We start from the raw sequence: 17,832 nt of genomic DNA, 5'->3' as shown, positions 1-17,832 counted from the left end.
TGGTTTAGTCAGTCCATATAATAAGCTGCGGTTTAGTCAGTCCATATAATAAGCTGTAGATTAGTCAATCCATATAATCAGCTGTAGATTGCTCGGTCCATATAATAAACTATACATTAGTCAGTCCATATAATAAGCTGTGGTTTAGTCAGTCCATATAATAAGCTGTGGTTTAGTCAGTCCATATAATAAGCTGTAGTTTAGTCGGTCCATATAATAAGCTGTAGATTAGTCAATCCATATAATCAGCTGTAGATTGCTCGGTCCATATAATAAGCTGTGGTTTAGTCAGTCCATATAATAAGCTGCGGTTTAGTCAGTCCATATAATAAGCTGTGGTTTAGTCAGTCCATATAATAAGCTGTAGATTGCGCAGACTGCCACGATCTAATGAATTCTCTTTGTGATTTTCAGCCCAGCTCTCTCGAAGCAATGAACCTCTCATTCTGTGGAAGTGATTTAAACTCCTCGTACAATGTGAACAGTGGGGTGTTAAACAATATCTGTTTCCTGGATGCCTTAAATTTGGTCCCGCATGTTCTTCTTTTATTTATAACATTTCCAATACTATTTATAGGTGAGTATCTCCCTAACACACCATTATTATTCCCTGTGCTAGTATTAGTTTTACCCGTTATCATTCCCAGTGAGTAATCGTTTTACCCGTTATCATTCACTGTGTTAGTAATTGTTTTACCCGTTATCATTCACTGTGTTAGTAATTTTTTTATCCATTATCATTCACTGTGTTGTGCTAGTATTAGTTTTACCCGTTATCATTCACTGTGTTAGTAATTGTTTTATCTGTTATACTTCACTGTGTTAGTAATTGTTTTATCCGTTATCATTCAGTGTTGTGCTAGTACTAGTTTTACCTGTTATCATTCACTGTGTTGTGCTATTCTTAGTTTTACCCGTTATCATTTAGTGTTGTGTTACTAATTGTTTTACCCGTTATCATTCACTGTGTTTTACCCGTTATCATTCACTGTGTTAGTAATTGTTTTACCCGTTATCATTCACTGTGTTAGTAATTGTTTTATCCGTTATCATTCACTGTGTTAGTAATTGTTTTATCCGTTATCATTCAGTGTGTTGTGCTAGTAATTGTTTTACCCGTTCTCATTCACAGTGTTAGTAATTGTTTTACCCGTTCTCATTCACTGTGTTAGTAATTGTTTTACCCGTTATCATTCACTGTGTTAGTAATTTTTTATATCCATTATCATTCACTGTGTTGTGTTAGTAATTGTTTTACCCGTTATCATTCACTGTGTTAGTAATTGTTTTACCCGTTATCATTCACTGTGCTAGTAATTGTTTTACCCGTTATCATTCACTGTGTTAGTAATTGGTTTACCCGTTATCATTCACTGTGTTAGTAATTGTTTTATCCGTTATCATTCAGTGTTCTGCTAGTACTAGTTTTACCTGTTATCATTCACTGTGTTGTGCTAGTATTAGTTTTACCCGTTATCATTTAGTGTTGTGTTAGTAATTGTTTTACCCATTATCATTCACTGTGTTTTACCCGTTATCATTCACTGTGTTAGTAATTGTTTACCCGTTATCATTCACTGTGTTAGTAATTTTTGTCATCCATTATCATTCACTGTGTTGTGCTAGTATTAGTTTTACCCGTTATCATTCACTGTGTTGTGTTAGTAATTGTTTTATCCGTTATCATTCACTGTGTTGGGTTAGTAATTGTTTTATCTGTTATCATTCACTGTGTTGTGTTAGTAATTGTTTTACCCGTTATCATTCACTGTGTTAGTAATTCTTTTTATCCATTATCATTCACTGTGTTGTGTTAGTAATTGTTTTACCCGTTCTCATTCACTGTGTTAGTAATTGTTTTATCCGTTATCATTCACTGTGTTAGTAATTGTTTTATCCGTTATCATTCACTGTGTTAGTAATTGTTTTATCCGTTATCATTCACTGTGTTAGTAATTGTTTTACCCGTTATCATTCACTGTGTTAGTAATTTGTTTTATCCATTATCATTCACTGTGTTGTGCTAGTATTAGTTTTACCCGTTATCATTCACTGTGTTGTGTTAGTAATTGTTTTATCCGTTATCATTCAGTGTGTTGTGTTAGTAATTGTTTTACCCGTTATCGTTCACTGTTAGTAATTGTTTTACCCGTTATCATTCACTGTGTTGTGTTAGTAATGTTTTATCCGTTATCATTCAGTGTGTTGTGTTAGTAATTGTTTTACCCGTTATCATTCACTGTGTTAGTAATTGTTTTATCCATTATCATTCACTGTGTTGTGTTAGTAATGTTTTATCCGTTATCATTCAGTGTGTTGTGTTAGTAATTGTTTTACCCGTTATCATTCACTGTGTTAGTAATTGTTTTACCCGTTATCATTCACTGTGTTGTGTTAGTAATTGTTTTACCCGTTATCATTCACTGTGTTAGTAATTCTTTTTATCCATTATCATTCACTGTGTTGTGTTAGTAATTGTTTTACCCGTTCTCATTCACTGTGTTAGTAATTGTTTTATCCGTTATCATTCACTGTGTTAGTAATTGTTTTATCCGTTATCATTCACTGTGTTAGTAATTGTTTTATCCGTTATCATTCACTGTGTTAGTAATTGTTTTACCCGTTATCATTCACTGTGTTAGTAATTTGTTTTATCCATTATCATTCACTGTGTTGTGCTAGTATTAGTTTTACCCGTTATCATTCACTGTGTTGTGTTAGTAATTGTTTTATCCGTTATCATTCAGTGTGTTGTGTTAGTAATTGTTTTACCCGTTATCATTCACTGTGTTAGTAATTGTTTTACCCGTTATCATTCACTGTGTTGTGTTAGTAATTGTTTTACCCGTTATCATTCACTGTGTTAGTAATTCTTTTTATCCATTATCATTCACTGTGTTGTGTTAGTAATTGTTTTACCCGTTCTCATTCACTGTGTTAGTAATTGTTTTATCCGTTATCATTCACTGTGTTAGTAATTGTTTTATCCGTTATCATTCACTGTGTTAGTAATTGTTTTATCCGTTATCATTCACTGTGTTAGTAATTATTTTACCCGTTATCATTCACTGTGTTAGTAATTTGTTTTATCCATTATCATTCACTGTGTTGTGCTAGTATTAGTTTTACCCGTTATCATTCACTGTGTTGTGTTAGTAATTGTTTTATCCGTTATCATTCAGTGTGTTGTGTTAGTAATTGTTTTACCCGTTATCATTCACTGTGTTAGTAATTGTTTTACCCGTTATCATTCACTGTGTTAGTAATTGTTTTATCCGTTATCATTCACTGTGTTAGTAATTGTTTTATCCGTTATCATTCACTGTGTTAGTAATTGTTTTATCCGTTATCATTCACTGTGTTAGTAATTGTTTTACCCGTTATCATTCACTGTGTTAGTAATTTGTTTTATCCATTATCATTCACTGTGTTGTGCTAGTATTAGTTTTACCCGTTATCATTCACTGTGTTGTGTTAGTAATTGTTTTATCCGTTATCATTCAGTGTGTTGTGTTAGTAATTGTTTTACCCGTTATCATTCACTGTGTTAGTAATTGTTTTACCCGTTATCATTCACTGTGTTGTGTTAGTAATTGTTTTACCCGTTATCATTCACTGTGTTAGTAATTCTTTTTATCCATTATCATTCACTGTGTTGTGTTAGTAATTGTTTTACCCGTTCTCATTCACTGTGTTAGTAATTGTTTTATCCGTTATCATTCACTGTGTTAGTAATTGTTTTATCCGTTATCATTCACTGTGTTAGTAATTATTTTACCCGTTATCATTCACTGTGTTAGTAATTTGTTTTATCCATTATCATTCACTGTGTTGTGCTAGTATTAGTTTTACCCGTTATCATTCACTGTGTTGTGTTAGTAATTGTTTTATCCGTTATCATTCACTGTGTTAGTAATTCTTTTTATCCATTATCATTCACTGTGTTAGTAATTGTTTTATCCGTTATCATTCACTGTGTTAGTAATTGTTTTATCCGTTATCATTCACTGTGTTAGTAATTATTTTACCCGTTATCATTCACTGTGTTAGTAATTTGTTTTATCCATTATCATTCACTGTGTTGTGCTAGTATTAGTTTTACCCGTTATCATTCACTGTGTTGTGTTAGTAATTGTTTTATCCGTTATCATTCACTGTGTTGTGTTAGTAATTGTTTTATCCATTATCATTCACTGTGTTGTGTTAGTAATGTTTTATCCGTTATCATTCAGTGTGTTGTGTTAGTAATTGTTTTACCCGTTATCATTCACTGTGTTAGTAATTGTTTTACCCGTTATCATTCACTGTGTTGTGCTAGTATTAGTTTTACCCGTTATCATTCACTGTGTTGTGTTAGTAATTGTTTTATCCGTTATCATTCAGTGTGTTGTGTTAGTAATTGTTTTACCCGTTATCATTCACTGTGTTAGTAATTGTTTTACCCGTTATCATTCACTGTGTTGTGCTAGTAATGTGTTACCTGTAGTGTAGTCCTGCTTCTAGGTTTATGGGAACTGATTCTCTATATGGAGACATGCCCACTATGGAGTGTTTGCTCTGTGGCAGATGGATAGCTGAGTACAGCCTCGATCACAGAGGAATTTACTATCTTTATAGCTGTGTGATCCCCCGAGTCCTCATCGACTTTACTGAACACAACCTACATACAGTTTTCAGCCACAATATTAAAACCACCTACCTAATATGGTGCATCAATGAGCCTTGGGCGTCCATAACCCTGATGCTCGTTCACTGGTTGTCCTTCCTTGCACCACTTTTGGTAGGTACTATAACCACTGCATACCGGGAACACCCCACAAGATCTGCACTTTTGGAGATGCAAAAATCCCAGACACCCCACGTTCCTTCCGATTTCAGAGATTCTGAAAAGCTCTCTTACATTAAGCAGTGAGTTTAAGGGAATCTCAGATAACAGAGGTTTCCTTTAACTGGTTTTGAGATGTCTGGCCTGTTTTAGCCCAGATTAAATGTTTTTTGGCCATCTTTTAAAATACTTAATATTCTAACATTTTGATATATACGTATTATTTTTCTATATATTATATCATTTTCATATTTGGAAAAAAGCATTTTAGAAGTTTACCCACAAATGTTAAATCATTTGAAACAATTATCCAACTATAGTAAATTGAGGTTTTAGACAGCAAATAATTAATGCTATCAAATGATTTGTTACTACAAAGGTGTGGATACCGTGTTTTTGTATTTTACTAATTGGGTGTAAATGTCACCTTTGTTGATTTGTGTATAATGTGTTAAATGGTCTTTCAGAGGTTTCCAATCCATTAATCCTTCTGTTCCATCCTGTCACCAATTACCGCCAGTAAAGGGTTAAACCAGCCACGTCAACGATGGAATGTAACGCTAGCATTTCTAATTAAATCACATTAATAGCAGGAATTAAACCAGCACGGAGATTCCCTTCATCCCAGAGTATAAAAGACTTGTGGATCGGGGAACCTCGATTGGAACTATGTTTTGAATCCCAGATAGTGATTATATCAGCGGTATTTACTAAGGTGAGAATTCCAAGCGAACCAAAGTAAATGTCAGATTCCAGTTTGGCTGTTGGAATTCTCACCTTAATAAATAACTCTGCTTGTGTATTAGGGTATTGTGTGCTACGGTAGATATCCTTACTCCATGTTTCTCATTGTGTCTAACTGTCACATTTGTGCAATTTTCAGGCTGGGGAAGCCAAAGCTCCAAGGTCCAAATTCACCACAACACGTGGCTGCACTTCCCGGGCCATAACCCACGATGGGTGCTAACCTTCATCCTATTGTTTGTCCATGTCTGCGAGATTGCCGAGGGCATCGTGTCGGAGGCGTGAGTTCACATGGAATAAACACGTTTAAAAAAACTGTTACATGTCAGGAAACCAAAAATCTGAACTTTAAGTTATTGCGAAATTACTTGATAAATTGTATGTTTATTAACTAAAATATCACCAACTGTGATTGTTTTATTTTATTCATTACCTTACACAAAGTAACAAAAAAAAGGGATAAACACTTTTACCATAATGACAGAATGTAACGCTTTTACCATAATGACAGAATGTAACGCTTTTACCATAATGACAGAATGTAACGCTTTTACCATAATGACAGAATGTAACGCTTTTACCATAATGATAGAATGTAACGCTTTTACCATAATGACAGAATGTAACGCTTTTACCATAATGATAGAATGTAACGCTTTTACCATAATGACAGAATGTAACGCTTTTACCATAATGACAGAATGTAACGCTTTTACCATAATGACAGAATGTAACGCTTTTACCATAATGATAGAATGTAACGCTTTTACCATAATGATAGAATGTAACGCTTTTACCATAATGACAGAATGTAATGCTTTTACCATAATGATAGAATGTAACGCTTTTACCATAATGATAGAATGTAACGCTTTTACCATAATGATAGAATGTAACGCTTTTACCATAATGATAGAATGTAACGCTTTTACCATAATGACAGAATGTAACGCTTTTACCATAATGACAGAATGTAACGCTTTTACCATAATGACAGAATGTAACGCTTTTACCATAATGACAGAATGTAACGCTTTTACCATAATGATAGAATGTAACGCTTTTACCATAATGACAGAATGTAACGCTTTTACCATAATGATAGAATGTAACGCTTTTACCATAATGATAGAATGTAACGCTTTTACCATAATGACAAAATGTAACGCTTTTACCATAATGATAGAATGTAACGCTTTTACCATAATGACAGAATGTAACGCTTTTACCATAATGATAGAATGTAACGCTTTTACCATAATGATAGAATGTAACGCTTTTACCATAATGACAGAATGTAACGCTTTTACCATAATGACAGAATGAAACGCTTTTACCATAATGACAGAATGTAACGCTTTTACCATAATGACAGAATGTAACGCTTTTACCATAATGATAGAATGTAACGCTTTTACCATAATGACAGAATGTAACGCTTTTACCATAATGATAGAATGTAACGCTTTTACCATAATGACAGAATGTAACGCTTTTACCATAATGACAGAATGTAACGCTTTTACCATAATGATAGAATGTAACGCTTTTACCATAATGACAGAATGTAACGCTTTTACCATAATGATAGAATGTAACGCTTTTACCATAATGACAGAATGTAACGCTTTTACCATAATGACAGAATGTAACGCTTTTACCATAATGACAGAATGAAACGCTTTTACCATAATGACAGAATGTAACGCTTTTACCATAATGACAGAATGTAACGCTTTTACCATAATGATAGAATGTAACGCTTTTACCATAATGATAGAATGTAACGCTTTTACCATAATGATAGAATGTAACGCTTTTACCATAATGATAGAATGTAACGCTTTTACCATAATGACAGAATGTAACGCTTTTACCATAATGATAGAATGTAACGCTTTTACCATAATGACAGAATGTAACGCTTTTACCATAATGACAGAATGTAACGCTTTTACCATAATGACAGAATGAAACGCTTTTACCATAATGACAGAATGTAACGCTTTTACCATAATGACAGAATGTAACGCTTTTACCATAATGATAGAATGTAACGCTTTTACCATAATGATAGAATGTAACGCTTTTACCATAATGACAGAATGTAACGCTTTTACCATAATGACAGAATGTAACGCTTTTACCATAATGACAGAATGTAACGCTTTTACCATAATGATAGAATGTAACGCTTTTACCATAATGATAGAATGTAACGCTTTTACCATAATGACAGAATGTAACGCTTTTACCATAATGACAGAATGTAACGCTTTTACCATAATGACAGAATGTAACGCTTTTACCATAATGACAGAATGTAACGCTTTTACCATAATGACAGAATGTAACGCTTTTACCATAATGATAGAATGTAACGCTTTTACCATAATGATAGAATGTAACGCTTTTACCATAATGATAGAATGTAACGCTTTTACCATAATGATAGAATGTAACGCTTTTACCATAATGACAGAATGTAACGCTTTTACCATAATGATAGAATGTAACGCTTTTACCATAATGACAGAATGTAACGCTTTTACCATAATGACAGAATGTAACGCTTTTACCATAATGACAGAATGAAACGCTTTTACCATAATGACAGAATGTAACGCTTTTATCATAATGACAGAATGTAACGCTTTTACCATAATGATAGAATGTAACGCTTTTACCATAATGATAGAATGTAACGCTTTTACCATAATGACAGAATGTAACGCTTTTACCATAATGACAGAATGTAACGCTTTTACCATAATGACAGAATGTAACGCTTTTACCATAATGATAGAATGTAACGCTTTTACCATAATGATAGAATGTAACGCTTTTACCATAATGACAGAATGTAACGCTTTTACCATAATGACAGAATGTAACGCTTTTACCATAATGACAGAATGTAACGCTTTTACCATAATGACAGAATGTAACGCTTTTACCATAATGATAGAATGTAACGCTTTTACCATAATGATAGAATGTAACGCTTTTACCATAATGATAGAATGTAACGCTTTTACCATAATGATAGGATGTAACGCTTTTACCATAATGACAGAATGTAACGCTTTTACCATAATGACAGAATGTAACGCTTTTACCATAATGATAGAATGTAACGCTTTTACCATAATGACAGAATGTAACGCTTTTACCATAATGATAGAATGTAACGCTTTTACCATAATGACAGAATGTAACGCTTTTACCATAATGATAGAATGTAACGCTTTTACCATAATGACAGAATGTAACGCTTTTACCATAATGACAGAATGTAACGCTTTTACCATAATGACAGAATGTAACGCTTTTACCATAATGACAGAATGTAACGCTTTTACCATAATGATAGAATGTAACGCTTTTACCATAATGATAGAATGTAACGCTTTTACCATAATGACAGAATGTAACGCTTTTACCATAATGATAGGATGTAACGCTTTTACCATAATGACAGAATGTAACGCTTTTACCATAATGACAGAATGTAACGCTTTTACCATAATGACAGAATGTAACGCTTTTACCATAATGATAGAATGTAACGCTTTTACCATAATGATAGAATGTAACGCTTTTACCATAATGACAGAATGTAACGCTTTTACCATAATGACAGAATGTAACGCTTTTACCATAATGATAGAATGTAACGCTTTTACCATAATGACAGAATGTAATGCTTTTACCATAATGACAGAATGTAACGCTTTTACCATAATGACAGAATGTAACGCTTTTACCATAATGACAGAATGTAACGCTTTTACCATAATGATAGGATGAAACATAATAAAAGACAGGGACTACTTTGCCTTGTGCGTTTTTTTACCTAAGCCTGAAGTTCTCTGAGACAAGGAGGAGCCGGCTCCATTTTCTGTGTCAGAGAAAGTTTTCCCACAATACTCACCCTCCTCAGTGTTCTCACATGAACTGCATTCGCCATTTCTGGGCGTCCTGTAATTAAGACAGGGCGCCGGCGAGTTTACAGACTTTAGTCCTAATAAAAAGTCCTCAGTTTTTCCATTTGTGTTCGGACAAAATTCAGGAATTATTAATGGTTTGGAATTTAATTTGAAGACGTTTAGCAGATAACCCCCTGAATTGGTACCCTGTGGGATTTCCATGTAATAAAATAGAAATCCCACAAATATTACCGAGCTATCAGCCAACTCACGAGGCACGGGTGGGAGCTGGAGGGGGACACTATGTCCCCCCCAGGTGATTATTATTATAGGTGCCCACCTGGAACAGCTCCCTATTTATTGTATTTGGGGGATGAGGGCTATTTTTTTTCACAATAGTGAGCAGTCACTGGCTGCTCACTGTTTAGCAGACATGCCCATACTCACAGCTCAGCAATTAGGGACAGGAGGGGACTTTAACCTTCCTTATTCTAAGATAAGGTCATATTGACCCCTATTGAGAGAGGGGGGTATTTATGAAGCGAAGGGGAGCATAGCTCCCTGTGGTTTCTATTTTTACTCATTACAAGGAAGGAGCTGTGAGCCGGTAGTAATAATGTGAGCATTGTAGTAAACAAAAAATAAAAATAAAAACGAACCAAGGCCAAACTGACATTCGTTCTGGGTAGTTTCTATTTGTACATTCATCTTTCTGACAAATGAAGGAAATTCGGACAATAGCGAATGCCCAAGTGTACACCTGGGAATGTGTGTGTGAATTTCATAGCGTGTGCTAGTGGGGGCAGGTGAAGCCCATGCGGTACACATCATTCAGGGTACAATAAGATGACGGCACCTAGGACATAGACCTGGACAATAAATAAAGAGGAAAAAAGTGAAATGGGGAACCTCGGGACATTTGGGAGCGTCTAGGGGGAACAATACAATATAGAGGAATCAGGAGGGGGTTAAACACAGATGCAGCCATGACAGTGCCGCATTTATCGCCAGGGATTGTCTGAACATGGGATCCAGTTTTTATAGGTTCTGATTGTGTGATCCAGTTTGATAGGTTCTGATTGTGTGATCCAATTTGATAGGTTCTAACTGGCTGAACATGGGATCCAGTTTGATAGGTTCTGATTGTGTGATCCAGTTTGATAGGTTCTGATTGTGTGATCCAGTTTGATAGGTTCTGACTGGCTGAACATGGGATTCAGTTTTTAAAGGTTCTGATTGGCTGAAAATGGGATCCGGTTTTTATAGGTTCTGATTGTGTGATCCAGTTTGATAGGTTCTGACTGGCTAAACAGGTGATCCAGTTTGATAGGTTCTGATTGTGTGATCCAGTTTTTTTAGGTTCTGGTTGGCTGAACATTGGATCCAGTTTGATAGGTTCTGATTGGCTGAACATGGGATCCAGTTTGATAGGTTCTGACTGGCTGAACATGGGATTCAGTTTTTATAGGTTCTGATTGGCTGAACAGGGGATCCAGTTTTTATAGGTTCTGATTGTGTGATTCAGTTCGATAGGTTCTGACTGGCTGAACAGGTGATCCAGTTTGATAGGTTCTGATTGTGTGAGCCGGTTTTTATTGGTTCTGACTGGCTGAACATGGGATCCAGTTTGTTAGGTTCTGATTGGCTGAACAGGTGATCCAGTTTGATAGGTTCTGACTGGCTGAACATGGGATCCGGTTTGATAGGTTCTGACTGGCTAAACATGGGATCCGGTTTGATAGGTTCTGATTGGCTAAACATGGGATCCGGTTTGATAGGTTCTGACTGGCTGAACAGGTGATCCAGTTTGATAGGTTCTGATTGTGTGATCCAGTTTGATAGGTTCTGACTGGCTGAACATGGGATCCAGTTTTATAGGTTCTGATTGGCTGAACAGGTGATCCAGTTTGATAGGTTCTGACTGGCTGAAGATGGGATCCAGTTTGATAGGTTCTGACTGGCTAAACATGGGATCCAATTTTTATAGGTTCTGATTGGCTGAAAATGGGATCCAGTTTTTATAGGTTCTGATTGTGTGATCCAGTTTGATAGGTTCTGACTGGCCAAACAGGTGATCCCGTTTGATAGGTTCTGATTGTGTGATCCAGTTTTTATAGGTTCTGACTCGCTGAACATGAGATTTGGTTTGATAGGTTCTGACTGGCTAAACATGGGATCCGGTTTGATAGGTTCTGATTGGCTAAACATGGGATCCGGTTTGATAGGTTCTGACTGGCTGAACAGGTGATCCAGTTTGATAGGTTCTGATTGTGTGATCCAGTTTTTCTAGGTTCTGACTGGCTGAACATGGGATCCAGTTTTATAGGTTCTGATTGGCTGAACAGGTGATCCAGTTTGATAGGTTCTGACTGGCTGAAGATGGGATCCCGTTTGATAGGTTCTGACTGGCTGAACATGGGATCCAGTTTTTATAGGTTCTGATTGGCTGAAAATGGGATCCAGTTTTTATAGGTTCTGATTGTGTGATCCAGTTTGATAGGTTCTGACTGGCCAAACAGGTGATCCCGTTTGATAGGTTCTGATTGTGTGATCCAGTTTTTATAGGTTCTGACTGGCTGAACATGGGATCCGGTTTGATAGGTTCTGATTGGCTGAACATGGGATCCGGTTTGATAGGTTCTGACTGTCTAAACAGGTGATCCAGTTTGATAGGTTCTGATTGTGTGATCCAGTTTTTATAGGTTCTGACTGGTTGAACATAGGATCCAGTTTGATAGGTTCTGATTGGCTGAACAGGTGATCCAGTTTGATATGTTCTGACTGGCTGAAGATGGGATCCAGTTTGATAGGTTCTGACTGGCTGAACATGGGATCCAGTTTTTTAGGTTCTGATTGGCTGAAAATGGGATCCAGTTTTTATAGGTTCTGATTGTGTGATCCAGTTTGATAGGTCCTGACTGGCTGAACAGGTGATCCAATTTGATAGGTTCTGATTGTGTGATCCAGTTTTTTAGATTCTGATTGACTGAACATGGGATCCAGTTTGATAGGTTCTGACTGGCTGAACATGGGATCCAGTTTGATAGGTTCTGACTGGCTGAACATGGGATCCAGTTTTTATAGGTTCTGATTGTGTGATCCAGTTTGATAGGTTCTGACTGGCTGAACAGGTGATCCAGTTTGATAGGTTCTGATTGTGTGATCCGTTTTTTATTGGTTCTGACTGGCTGAACATGGGATCCGGTTTGTTAGGTTCTGATTGGCTGAACAGGTGATCCAGTTTGATAGGTTCTGACTGGCTGAACAGGTGATCCAGTTTGATAGGTTCTGATTGTGTGATCCGGTTTTTATTGGTTCTGACTGGCTGAACATGGGATCCGGTTTGTTAGGTTCTGATTGGCTGAACAGGTGATCCAGTTTGATAGGTTCTGACTGGCTGAACATGGGATCCGGTTTGATAGGTTCTGATTGGCTAAACATGGATCCGGTTTGATAGGTTCTGACTGGCTGAAAAGGTGATCCAGTTTGATAGGTTCTGATTGTGTGATCCAGTTTTTCTAGGTTCTGACTGGCTGAACATGGGATCCAGTTTGATAGGTTCTGATTGGCTGAACAGGTGATCCAGTTTGATAGGTTCTGACTGGCTGAAGATGGGATCCAGTTTGATAGGTTCTGACTGGCTGAACATGGGATCCAGTTTTTATAGGTTCTGATTGGCTGAAAATGGGATCCAGTTTTTATAGTTTCTGATTGTGTGATCCAGTTTGATAGGTTCTGACTGGCCAAACAGGTGATCCCGTTTGATAGGTTCTGATTGTGTGATCCAGTTTTTATAGGTTCTGACTGGTTGAACACAGGATCCAGTTTGATAGGTTCTGATTGGCTGAACAGGTGATCCAGTTTGATATGTTCTGACTGGCTGAAGATGGGATCCAGTTTGATAGGTTCTGACTGGCTGAACATGGGATCCAGTTTTTATAGGTTCTGATTGGCTGAAAATGGGATCCAGTTTTTATAGGTTCTGATTGTGTGATCCAGTTCGATAGGTCCTGACTGGCTGAACAGGTGATCCAATTTGATAGGTTCTGATTGTGTGATCCAGTTTTTTAGGTTCTGATTGACTGAACATGGGATCCAGTTTTGATAGGTTCTGACTGGCTGAACATGGGATCCAGTTTGATAGGTTCTGATTGGCTGAACAGGTGATCCAGTTTGATAGGTTCTGACTGGCTGAACATGGGATCCAGTTTGATAGGTTCTGATTGGCTGAAGATGGGATCCAGTTTGATAGGTTCTGATTGGCTGAACATGGGATCCAGTTTGATAGGTTCTGATTGGCTGAAGATGGGATCCAGTTTGATAGGTTCTGACTGGCTGAAGATGGGATCCAGTTTGATAGGTTCTGATTGGCTGAAGATGGGATCCAGTTTGATAGGTTCTGATTGGCTGAAGATGGGATCCAGTTTGATAGGTTCTGACTGGCTGAACATGGGATCCAGTTTGATAGGTTCTGACTGGCTGAACATGGGATCCAGTTTTTATAGGTTCTGATTGTGTGATCCAGTTTGATAGGTTCTGACTGGCTGAACAGGTGATCCAGTTTGATAGGTTCTGATTGTGTGATCCGTTTTTTATTGGTTCTGACTGGCTGAACATGGGATCCGGTTTGTTAGGTTCTGATTGGCTGAACAGGTGATCCAGTTTGATAGGTTCTGACTGGCTGAACAGGTGATCCAGTTTGATAGGTTCTGATTGTGTGATCCGGTTTTTATTGGTTCTGACTGGCTGAACATGGGATCCGGTTTGTTAGGTTCTGATTGGCTGAACAGGTGATCCAGTTTGATAGGTTCTGACTGGCTGAACATGGGATCCGGTTTGATAGGTTCTGATTGGCTAAACATGGATCCGGTTTGATAGGTTCTGACTGGCTGAAAAGGTGATCCAGTTTGATAGGTTCTGATTGTGTGATCCAGTTTTTCTAGGTTCTGACTGGCTGAACATGGGATCCAGTTTGATAGGTTCTGATTGGCTGAACAGGTGATCCAGTTTGATAGGTTCTGACTGGCTGAAGATGGGATCCAGTTTGATAGGTTCTGACTGGCTGAACATGGGATCCAGTTTTTATAGGTTCTGATTGGCTGAAAATGGGATCCAGTTTTTATAGTTTCTGATTGTGTGATCCAGTTTGATAGGTTCTGACTGGCCAAACAGGTGATCCCGTTTGATAGGTTCTGATTGTGTGATCCAGTTTTTATAGGTTCTGACTGGTTGAACACAGGATCCAGTTTGATAGGTTCTGATTGGCTGAACAGGTGATCCAGTTTGATATGTTCTGACTGGCTGAAGATGGGATCCAGTTTGATAGGTTCTGACTGGCTGAACATGGGATCCAGTTTTTATAGGTTCTGATTGGCTGAAAATGGGATCCAGTTTTTATAGGTTCTGATTGTGTGATCCAGTTCGATAGGTCCTGACTGGCTGAACAGGTGATCCAATTTGATAGGTTCTGATTGTGTGATCCAGTTTTTTAGGTTCTGATTGACTGAACATGGGATCCAGTTTTGATAGGTTCTGACTGGCTGAACATGGGATCCAGTTTGATAGGTTCTGATTGGCTGAACATGGGATCCAGTTTTGATAGGTTCTGACTGGCTGAACAGGTGATCCAGTTTGATAGGTTCTGACTGGCTGAACATGGGATCCAGTTTGATAGGTTCTGATTGGCTGAAGATGGGATCCAGTTTGATAGGTTCTGATTGGCTGAACATGGGATCCAGTTTGATAGGTTCTGATTGGCTGAAGATGGGATCCAGTTTGATAGGTTCTGACTGGCTGAAGATGGGATCCAGTTTGATAGGTTCTGATTGGCTGAAGATGGGATCCAGTTTGATAGGTTCTGATTGGCTGAAGATGGGATCCAGTTTGATAGGTTCTGATTGGCTGAACAGGTGATCCAGTTTGATAGGTTCTGACTGGCTGAAGATGGGATCCAGTTTGATAGGTTCTGACTGGCTGAACATGGGATCCAGTTTGATAGGTTCTGATTGGCTGAAGATGGGATCCAGTTTGATAGGTTCTGATTGGCTGAAGATGGGATCCAGTTTGATAGGTTCTGATTGGCTGAAGATGGGATCCAGTTTGATAGGTTCTGACTGGCTGAAGATGGGATCCAGTTTGATAGGTTCTGACTGGCTGAACATGGGATCCAGTTTGATAGGTTCTGATTGGCTGAAGATGGGATCCAGTTTGATAGGTTCTGATTGGCTGAAGATGGGATCCAGTTTGATAGGTTCTGATTGGCTGAAGATGGGATCCAGTTTGATAGGTTCTGATTGGCTGAACATGGGATCCAGTTTGATAGGTTCTGATTGGCTGAAGATGGGATCCAGTTTGATAGGTTCTGACTGGCTGAACATGGGATCCAGTTTGATAGGTTCTGATTGGCTGAACATGGGATCCAGTTTGATAGGTTCTGATTGGCTGAAGATGGGATCCAGTTTGATAGGTTCTGACTGGCTGAACATGGGATCCAGTTTGATAGGTTCTGACTGGCTGAACATGGGATCCAGTTTGATAGGTTCTGATTGGCTGAAGATGGGATCCAGTTTGATAGGTTCTGACTGGCTGAACATGGGATCCAGTTTGATAGGTTCTGATTGGCTGAACATGGTATCCAGTTTGATAGGTTCTGATTGGCTGAACAGAATAGTTTTTGCTCACTTGTGCCATTACAGCGCCCACTACACCTGTACAGCGCTACAGAATATGTTAGTGCTACATAAATCATTGTAATTGTAACTTACAGAGAACCGATACTGCTTGCATATCAGACTGTCCGTCCGTTTTGTGTGGGATCAGTGTGACATGTAAATGGTTAGCCTCTCTCCATAATGCACACAATGAGCTTGTTTCCAGGTTATATTGTGGTGATATGCCGTGTGAACAGCAGATTCATTCCTTTATATTCACCCTTTACATAAAGTCTCCTGTTATTGCACAAATGTCCTGCTGATGATTTAACTAAAATGTTCTTTTTGATTTCTGTAGAAACATGAACACCGATTATTCCCATCTCCACCTCCACCTGCACCTCTATATGTCAGCCATGGTGGGCTTCATTGCAGCCACCACTTCGATAATTTACTACCATAACATCGAGACCTCCAACTTTCCCAAACTACTCCTAGGTAAGAAGTGTCACACTGCTAACAGACTGTCAATTAATCCACAATCTGGCCCCAACTGAACGAAACCTTGACTAAAACAAACTGATATATCACAGCCATATCTAAAAACATAGTCTCACCCACTCAGGGTGGCAGTAAGTCTCACCCACTCAGTGTGGCAGTCACACCCACTCAGGGTGGCAGTCAGTCACACCCACTCAGGGTGGCAGTAAGTCTCATCCACTCAGGGTGGCAGTAAGTCTCACCCACTCAGTGTGGCAGTCACACCCACTCAGGGTGGCAGTCAGTCACACCCACTCAGGGTGGCAGTAAGTCTCACCCACTCAGGGTGGCAGTAAGTCTCATCCACTCAGGGTGGCAGTAAGTCTCATCCACTCAGGGTGGCAGTAAGTCTCACCCACTCAGGGTGGCAGTAAGTCTCATCCACTCAGGGTGGCAGTCACACCCACTCAGGGTGGCAGTCAGTCTCACCCATTCAGTGTGGCAGTCAGTCTCACCCACTTAGTGTGGCAGTAGGTCTCACCCACTCAGGGTGGCAGTAAGTCTCATCCACTCAGGGTGGCAGTCACACCCACTCAGGGTGGCAGTCACACCCACTCAGGGTGGCAGTCAGTCTCACCCACTCAGGGTGGCAGTAAGTCTCACCCACTCAGGGTGGCAGTCAGTCTCACCCATTCAGTGTGGCAGTCAGTCTCACCCACTTAGTGTGGCAGTAGGTCTCACCCACTCAGGGTGGCAGTAAGTCTCATCCACTCAGGGTGGCAGTCACACCCACTCAGGGTGGCAGTCAGTCTCACCCATTCAGTGTGGCAGTCAGTCTCACCCACTTAGTGTGGCAGTAGGTCTCACCCACTCAGGGTGGCAGTCACACCCACTCAGGGTGGCAGTCAGTCTCACCCATTCAGTGTGGCAGTCAGTCTCACCCACTTAGTGTGGCAGTAGGTCTCACCCACTCAGGGTGGCAGTCACACCCACTCAGGGTGGCAGTCGGTCACACCCACTCAGGGTGGCAGTCTCACCCACTCATGGTGGCAGTCTCACCCACTCAGGGTGGCAGTCAGTCTCACCCACTCAGGGTGGCAGTAAGTCTCATCCACTCAGGGTGGCAGTCACACCCACTCAGGGTGGCAGTCAGTCTCACCCATTCAGTGTGGCAGTCAGTCTCACCCACTTAGTGTGGCAGTAG

General features: G+C 38.9%; 1 protein-coding gene across 7 annotated transcripts in view; it reads left to right on the top strand.

Moving 5' to 3' along the window:
* The window catches only part of ABCC9 (ATP binding cassette subfamily C member 9), a 176,238-nt gene that overhangs the window by 28,238 nt on the left and 130,168 nt on the right, over nucleotides 1-17,832 (top strand). For all 7 annotated transcript variants that reach the window (XM_063446650.1, XM_063446653.1, XM_063446652.1 and 4 more), the window contains exons 2-4: nucleotides 415-577; nucleotides 5,709-5,850; nucleotides 16,507-16,646. In XM_063446650.1, the coding sequence (XP_063302720.1) occupies nucleotides 433-577; nucleotides 5,709-5,850; nucleotides 16,507-16,646 (427 nt within the window). In that variant the 5' untranslated portion in view covers nucleotides 415-432. The remainder of the gene's footprint in view (nucleotides 1-414; nucleotides 578-5,708; nucleotides 5,851-16,506; nucleotides 16,647-17,832) is intronic.

The sequence above is a fragment of the Pelobates fuscus genome, chromosome 3 (assembly GCF_036172605.1).
Source record: "Pelobates fuscus isolate aPelFus1 chromosome 3, aPelFus1.pri, whole genome shotgun sequence".
Taxonomy (NCBI): domain Eukaryota; kingdom Metazoa; phylum Chordata; class Amphibia; order Anura; family Pelobatidae; genus Pelobates; species Pelobates fuscus.
The sequence above is the reverse complement of the archived record's forward strand: the minus strand, read 5'-3'. Positions and strand labels throughout refer to the sequence as shown.